We start from the raw sequence: 8,402 nt of genomic DNA, 5'->3' as shown, positions 1-8,402 counted from the left end.
AGTGGGGAAAACAGTGTTTATACATATTTTAGAGCACACTGAAAACCTTACAGACATCCTGCTGTTTACCTACATTTTTCCTCCCTGTGTCTGTCATGACCAATTAGTTTCATGTCCCTTGGGTAATATCATGCTAATTAAATATTAGAAACCATGGGGAAAAGTGGCAAGAGGTTTGTTTTTCTTTTGCTGTGCAGTTTAACAGTAAGTGACAAGCACCAACCTTCCAATATCACATGCAAACGTAGAATTTCCTTGAGACGTTCCCAACCATAAATCCTAGTGAGCTATGCAAATATGCAAAATTTCAGTAAAATTCAATGAATGACAGCACAACTGAATGCTTACAAGGGAAGCATACCATACCATTACCATAAAAAGGGAAGGATGCAAGGCAAAATTAAGGAAGTTTCTTCAAAGAGCTAGGAGACAATTTGTAACTAAACAGTTTTATTTACTTTTTTTTTTCCAAAATAAAAAACACAAAATAACCACCAAGATTAAAGGCCATAGACAGCATTAACCAAATGAACCAGCCACTTGGTTATAGTAGCTGATAACTAGAATAACTGGATATTATTGCATATACCTCAGGTTCATTTATATATCCATTACAGTTTGGCAAGATTACAATCATACAGTAGCTTTGGTTGTGTAAAACCTAGTAGCAATACTTACTTAAAATGTGACTGCTTAACATTTTATGACAACAGCTATTATTCTGTCTTGACATACCTTCTCTCACTCCATGTTCTTGTCCACTTTGCCACTGACCCAGAATTAAGGAGACATATTTGCAACCATCGTTTATAGCCCTTCTTTATCACCACGTGGTGATGGATCTCAGAGGGGTAGGAATCTCTCCCTTGCTCTCCTCATACAGGTTTATAGAGCAGCCTCTCCTCCATGCTGGTGGCTCCCACCACCCAGCTGTGGCAGCCTCAGCCTGGCCATGTGTCCGTGCAGAATGCAAATATGTCGAGGTGTTTATGGCTTTCAGGCCAAAGCCTTTCCTGACCTACAGTGCTGGGGGGTGACTGTACTGCCTTGCCTTTGGATACAGAGAAAAAACCACAAACAAACAAACAGCTTTTCACATTGGTGTGCTGAGCTGCCAGCACAGAACAGTATTAACAAACCTAATACACAATACTACCTTGGTTACAGAGTTGTGCCTGAGACACTGCACAGGATTGCATGTGTATGTTCTACAGTCTATGTATTTTAGTTTTGGTCTTTTAAAAAAATGCTCTCATCCTTATGTAATCTAGTGTAACACTGCAGCTTTAGAGTAATGGTTGATAAAAAGTCATAAACACACAGGCTATTTGGAAACACTGGAAGCTTTTGCTTGTCCTGCACCACTTGTGCAGAATTCCTGCCTTTCTGCCATCAGTCTGCCCCCAGCATTCTGGGAACATTTGCTTCCACAGGAAATATATCACCTACTTAAAAATAACCTAAGATTCTCAATTCTGCATGGGAAAGCTATAAAATAATTTGGATCAAACTGAAGTAATCTTGTTTGTGAAGACCCTTCTCCACTTACAAAATGCTGGAACACTAGATAACTAGATCTACTTGTTTGTGCAGCCCTTTCATTTGCTTGCACTGAAGCAAAAAGGAATTCAGCATGAGGAACGGCTGCATGGTGAAGATCCTGCAGAACAAGGTAACTGCCATGCAGTAATTCAAATGCAAGCAGTGTGACTGCTTTTTGCATTCAGATCCATACTTGTATAAGGATATAAATTAATAAGCCCTTCTAAATGATTTTAGAAATATCCTCTTTGATCTAGACATATAAAACCTCTGAATACTTAGAATCACTAGATTTCACATGGCTCACATATTCATAATTATTTGCACTTACATGGCAAATATTAGAAATACATTTGCCTGCAGTTGAACAGGTAATTATACTGTCTATTATTCAGCTGAGCAAAGATCAAGCACTCTATATCTTGCAGTTACTGGATCTTATTCTAACCCTTTGCTTTAGAAAGAGGAAATAACCATCTAAGTATATTACCAGTGCACAGTACTTAGTTTGAAAAAGACAACCTATAGTAGACAGCTAGATTTTTTTCCTAAGATGACTTTTTATGAGATACTCTAAAAGCAGTCTCTTATGACTGAAGATTGTCTATTTCACTGTACTCGCATAGTAAAAATAGTTAAAATCTAATTACAAAGCTGCTACATGGTTATTTTGTGGTCTGTAAAACAAAACAGTATCCAGAATTTTATCTGAACAAAATACACCAGACAGTATAAAAATATTTCCCAACTGGAGATTGAAACATTAATGCTGGATTTGGTTTTTTTTTTGTATAAAAAGTAATGTAATAATGGTTGACATTTATCTGCTTACCAGTCAAAAATATACATATGACTTCAAGGAGCTGTTCCAGGCTCATTTTCAGTGAGCTTGTGCTTTTGACCCTAGAAGTAATAAATGCACAAGTGGAACACAGTTTCCTGAAAACCTGAACTTTATCTTATTTCTAACAATAAGAGTAACTTCTGGCTATGGATTTCCACTTATTTGCTTTGTTCAGGCAACTACAGCAGAGGAATTCCAGAAGCACCACTTCCGCTTTGAATGATGTTTGTTCAGTGCAACATCTTCCTTTTCCCTCTCCTTTTTAACTCGCTGGTAGTGATCCTCTTCCTTCAAATACCACACAGGCGGCCACCGATGCCTCTCAAAATATTCTTGATTATCTGATGGGAAAACAAAACAATTAAAAAATCCCCAAAGATGGCAGTAAGATACACAAATGCCAGAAATGTCTTGCAAAAAGCTATGCAGGTAATCATTGATCCATTTTCTATGCTGGCTTGCTTATCAAGGATTCACCCAGTTTCCTCAAATGCCTTATGTGTGAAAAGACTTTGAAAGCGGCTACACACAAGAGACACTGGTTCACCAAAGCTATAAAAAAGCAAGGCCTTTACAGAGTGTATTTTATATTATACATTGCAGAGCCTGAAAAGAGCTCTGTTCCATTTAGCATCACTGAATTAGGTAAAGAACATGATGCGTGCCCAGCAATCAGGCTAATGATTATGACTTTTCTTTGCAGATAAGAATTTATGAATGCTGTTCAAGATAGCACAGAGGTTCAATCTCATGGCTTAGCTACGTGAGTTCATCTTTGTCTTTAAGTTTAATCAACTGGGTGGGGAGAAAGAAGGGGAAACCTGATGAAAACTGGCAGGGAAGTTGCCCATACCTGAAGATTTAGCTTTGATTTCCTTGCGGAACTTGGAGCAAACGCTGTTGTAATTGGTGCAGATGTAGTGCAAGCACCAAGCTGCCAGCTGGTTAGCATTGTGAAACTGTGAAGAAAAACAAAGAGCTTATTCCATTTCCTGGGGTTATCATTCATTCTGCAGCCCCTATGAACAGCTAAAGCTGAAATGGTCTCCGCAGATGGTACGTGGCCGTACTGTCCCAGATGATCATTCTGACTGCCAGCTCTGATCTCAGAGTATAAACATGAGCTAGGTGCTGGCCACAGAGGATATTCTAACAGCATAAGAGATATTGCTTCTGTCTCCAACCAGGAGAAGGAAATAAAAGAAAGATTTCTCTTCTTAAGATAAAAATTAAATGAAGTGAGCTGCTTTCTCTTGGGAGGGGCTCAGTTCTGGTTTTGCAACAAGATTACAGGTATTGCACAGAGGGTCTCAAAAACAGCTGCAGGGAATCTTGCATGGTGGCCAGTGTTTCAGTGCTACTTTTGTGCAGTGTTTTAGTGCTATTTCAAGCTAAGCTGCAGCTGACTCATTGTTAGTGTGAAATCAGGAATAATAAAATTTAAACAATATTTCAGCTTGTTCCACTGTAGCTGAGAGTCTGCTGCATTTTGGGAAACAGTTGTGCAGTTTAGCTGTGAGCTAAGAGCTCTCTCTTTTAATTATTTATAGGACTCAAGAAATACTGAAATGCACTTGAACATAGATTTGCACATACTCTGAACTATCAGGTGATTGACTTTAAGTAGCCAGTTTAAGGATTCAAGAAATGTTGTCTTTGTAGCACAGGTCTAAATATATCTCCAAGAACCGAATTGAAAGGAATGCAAGAATCAATCACCATTACAAAGCTGACCAGCTTAATTACATTGCTTTTCATGTTAGTCAGTGCACCATGGTCATGAGAACAAGGAGCTTGGAAGTTCCACACTCAACACAAACTAAAATATATATTTGGAAGACAACTCCTCTGAGGTTACTTAAAGGGATATTTTGCCTTTGAACTAATGAAAAAAACCTCCTTTAAAATAGACAACAGAGCTAAGTTTTATTGTCAGTCACTCTCAGAAGTGCAGGCTTTGAGCCACTTGGAAGCAATGCTCAGAACCAGTAGGGAGCTAAAAGCAAGTCCAGCAGCTGACCAGAATCTCTCCAGCAGGCTGTGTACACTGACCTGTGCCAGTTCCAAATAGGAGAGGACTTCTCCATCTATTGCAACGCCGCTCATGGAGGCCTTTGTCAGCTCTTGCACGGCGTGCTGCTCTGTTAGGGGAGAAAACTCATCACTCACAGGGCAAGCAGCCACACTGCAAGGTCACACCATGGTCACAAAGCACCCAGGCAGCATGTGCTCCCTCCTCCTGGTGGCAACCAGCATCATGCAGGGGCCATGTTCACACAGGTATCCTTAGCAAGCTGAGGTTTGGGAAAGTCAAATCCTGACCTTTATAGAGCTGTGGCTGAAGATGTGGCTCATAACCACTTACGGAAGCACAAAGTTCAGCAGCCACTGGTCTTTCTCTGGCATGGGTGCAATATTCAATTTAAATTAGAAATATGGATCAGCTGTCTCCTTTCAGTCATACAAAGTTTTTAATCAACAGTGCCACTGAATTATTTATTAATGAGTATTCACACAGCACTGATAGAGAAAAGGTCACTTCAAGCCCCCTCTAAGTTTTCAGATTGGCTGTTCCTAGGGATTCAGATGAAGGCTGACCAGCTCACCCCCAACAATCACCACATTTCAAGATTCTCCTTAACCCCCTCCTAGAATCTTAAAAGTCTGAGTGTTTTTTGGGAAACATTGGCAGTTGATTTGATTCTGCTGGGTTCAGTTGTTGGCAGTAGCCTTTGGACTCAAAATTATTTCACCAAGAATTACATGGAATTAAATATTTTTAATAATGAATGTATCTTTATACTGCAGTTACCTTAAAAAATACCCAAAACTTAAGCCAAAGTGTGCAAATAGAATCTGGCAATAAAGATTTGGTCTATCAGACCCAGTAAAGGCAACAGACACAGTCCTGATGCACAGCTGAAGGACAGCCAGGGTTTGGTATGTGATTAAATTTTGCCTAAATGTAGTCCTGTAGGTAGGTGTAGCTTTGTTTCAGCTTTCTACGAGTTTTGGTCTTGGTCATGTCTCCAGAACAATGCCAAATTACTGACACAGAGAGAGACAAATTAAACACAACACTACCCAAACAATCCCAGAGGTTGAGGTGATGTATGGATTTATTTTTAAAACTTTAGTAGTATTCTAACCTGTAATTTTTCTTTAAATATGGGATTGAAATGAGGGTTGAGTCCCCATGGATATACCAAAATATCCAATTCTCATCTAGTGAAAAGGGACCTACACAGCATTTCTAAAAACATGATCATATAGCTAAGTTCTGAATTGGCTCAGTTACTCTGTTTGAACAGAAATATAAAGTGGAGCACTTCATTCATTACTTAATGGAAAACCTTACCTAAAACCAGAATCCTTCCTGGTTTTAGGTAAATTAACAACAACAGAATGGATATTACAATCCACAGACATTATCCTCAATGCTAAAGAGAAGGTGTACTCTTTATGTTTCTAAAGCTTAGAAAACTTCAGTTTTCTGAGCTGGATTAGCACGAAACTAAAAAAGGCAAGAGAGAGGCAAATACATTTCTCTGTGTGAAAATATCAATTTGCATTACAATACCCCTCTCAGAAAAAAAAAAATAATTCTCTGACATTTGAGAAAATGTGATGTGTTCCAAAAACCATTAAAGCAAATTTCAGCTGTTGCAGAAGATACTGGCCAAAAAATTGTTACCTGCTAGAGCAATCAGGTGAGGAAGGCAAAACCTGTTTGCCAATGCAATTAACTCAAGGGTGTCCAGTTCCTGACTGGAGGACAGTTGCTTGGTATACAAGTAATCTAAAACTGCTTGCATGGAGGTCTTGTTTATGTTGGGCAGAGCTACCTGGAAGAGATATTTAAGAAGAGAATTTATAATTATTAAGGGATTTTCAGATAGCAGCTATATTTCACTTCCCTCACTTTGCTTGTTTCTCTTCAAGGCATTTCAGAAATGCAGGGAAGACATTTTTCAAAGCAGAAATTTCCCATTCAAGGTCAAGACTGCCAACAGGTAAGCATTGCTCCAGAGTCAGATCCTTTGCCAGGTTATACCCAAGCTGGAATTGGATCCACATCAAACAGTGACTCTGTTCAATGCTCTCCAGCCTGCAAATTGACAGCTACACATAACAGCCACTGAGCACTTCCCATGCCAAACCTCCCTTGGTGGACTCCTTGAGGAATGCAATCTATCTGCTCCTGGCAGGGATTTTCTGTGGATTCTGAGAATAACAGAAAACAAAGGATAACAGTAAAACCACCCCTCTGCCTTTTGGTAAATAACCAAATTGTCCAGGTAAACAGGGTTGAGAAGGAACTGAGAACTGCAGAAATGAGGAAAAAAAAGTAAGCCCTTTATGTCCCACACATGTAGTGAGTGTAACCAGCATAGAATGAAGCTGCCAGGACTAGGATAAAAACTGTCTAATTTCTCATGCTAAAGCATAAACCTTTCATGCATATCAGCCACTCTGGGAAAAAGCTCAGTTCTCCAAGTGAGAGCAGCTAGCTGTGAAACTCATTCATTATTGATATATTTTTGTTAATGCAGAGAACTGTAAATTTAATGAATGAGTTTATAAAATTTGCCCCAAATACATAAAAGGTAGTATGTAAAAATAGATGGTTTTTATTATTTGTAAACCATTCAATTCATATCTACCTATATTTTAAAACTTCCAAAAGCATTACTGAATGCTTTAAACTCTACAAAATGGAAGCTAAATATTTTAAATTGGAATGATGAGCTAAGATGTGAAGCTAATAATTAAAAATAGGCTGGTAGAAAATAAATGCATATTCTTCATTGCCAAATGCTGCATGCTAGAATCAAATGATTTATTTTTATTGAACCACTTGTTGAGTGTGCCTCTGGGAAAGGAATTATGTTTACAGCTGTATTAGAAGAAGCCAGAAAAATCTAAGTAGAAAAATATCTATCAGGATATTAATCACAAAAAACTTGAACACTTCATATGAGCATAACTGGAAAGTAACAAGAAAAATAAACAAAAACAACTGGGTATGGCACAAGAAAAAATATTAGCAACGTGTCTGGAATTTGAAAACCAGACCATGAAGGCACATGAAAATACAGGGCTTCTTCTGCAGGGCTTCTTCTGCAAAATCTTATTCAAAGCACTGAGATCTTTTGAATGTATTGCATACCTGCTTTACTCCAGAGGACAAGATGATGCATTGCAGAATCTAGGCTGAGTTTCTACTAAAGTTAGTAGAATGTCTCCTAAAGTTACCTCAGTTTCTACTGTGAAAACAGCTTCCTTTTCTAGTTTAACACTCATATGTCTTTAACCCTTTTTTATCTTTAATTTCTTTATCAATGTCCCTACCCCAAGTATTCTTTGTAGTGTTTTTGATTTTATAAATATATATTCACAAAATCTAAAAAATTATTTTAAAGAAATTCACAAATTCCTACTTAATTTCCTTCCCCACATTTAATATTTGACAGGACTTTGTGTTTAAACACAGTTCAGTGCTGGAGGAAGACTTGTGCATTGGAGAAAGTATGTTGTGTCCTGGGCAGCCTTATTTAATGCCTTAAGAAGAAAAGCACCCCAGGTTTGCAAGGAAGAATAAATCCCTGATTTTAGGGATTGTTGCAACCTTTCAAATAAATGATGCTTCCATCATTCTAAATCCATCAGACATTGTAAACAAAAGAGACAAAAATAGACAAATACCTCACTGTTGGAGCTTTCAATAAATGATCCTCCAAACATAGCAGACATCCACTCACAGCTGCAGATCAGCAGTGGCTTGTGGGCCTTGATGCTTCCATCGTCCAATTTAAATGTCACATCTGTCATGGGAACAAAGGCACAGCAGTGCTGCGAGTCTGTGCTTAGGGTGCAACCTGTTCTCAAGAATGTGTTTCACCTGCATGCTGTTAATCAAGGACTTCCTCCATTTCCCATAACCTCCACCTCAAAAATAACTCTTACATTTTAAATAGTTAATAAAAAGCTTTAATTGTAAAGGGGGATATTGAAT

The 8,402-nt window shown here is 38.3% G+C and overlaps 1 protein-coding gene and 1 long non-coding RNA gene across 7 annotated transcripts in view; one reads left to right on the top strand and one right to left on the bottom strand.

Annotated features, from left to right (window-relative positions):
• Positions 1–428: 428 nt before the first annotated feature.
• Positions 429–8,402, bottom strand: part of RHOBTB1 (Rho related BTB domain containing 1) — a 47,369-nt gene continuing 39,395 nt past the window's right edge. For all 6 annotated transcript variants that reach the window (XM_005488058.4, XM_074544607.1, XM_074544606.1 and 3 more), the window contains 5 exons: positions 8,093–8,211; positions 6,081–6,231; positions 4,439–4,527; positions 3,240–3,345; positions 429–2,727 (listed from right to left, as the gene is read on the bottom strand). In XM_005488058.4, the coding sequence (XP_005488115.2) occupies positions 2,558–2,727; positions 3,240–3,345; positions 4,439–4,527; positions 6,081–6,231; positions 8,093–8,211 (635 nt within the window). In that variant the 3' untranslated portion in view covers positions 429–2,557. The remainder of the gene's footprint in view (positions 2,728–3,239; positions 3,346–4,438; positions 4,528–6,080; positions 6,232–8,092; positions 8,212–8,402) is intronic.
• On the top strand, positions 3,088–8,212 carry LOC141729678 (uncharacterized). The gene is made up of 3 exons (XR_012581075.1): positions 3,088–3,149; positions 6,329–6,399; positions 7,861–8,212. It is a non-coding gene; the product is annotated as an uncharacterized LOC141729678 (long non-coding RNA).

The sequence above is a fragment of the Zonotrichia albicollis genome, chromosome 7 (genome assembly GCF_047830755.1).
Source record: "Zonotrichia albicollis isolate bZonAlb1 chromosome 7, bZonAlb1.hap1, whole genome shotgun sequence".
Classification (NCBI taxonomy): Eukaryota; Metazoa; Chordata; class Aves; order Passeriformes; family Passerellidae; genus Zonotrichia; species Zonotrichia albicollis.
This window is presented reverse-complemented; position numbering and strand designations above follow the sequence as displayed.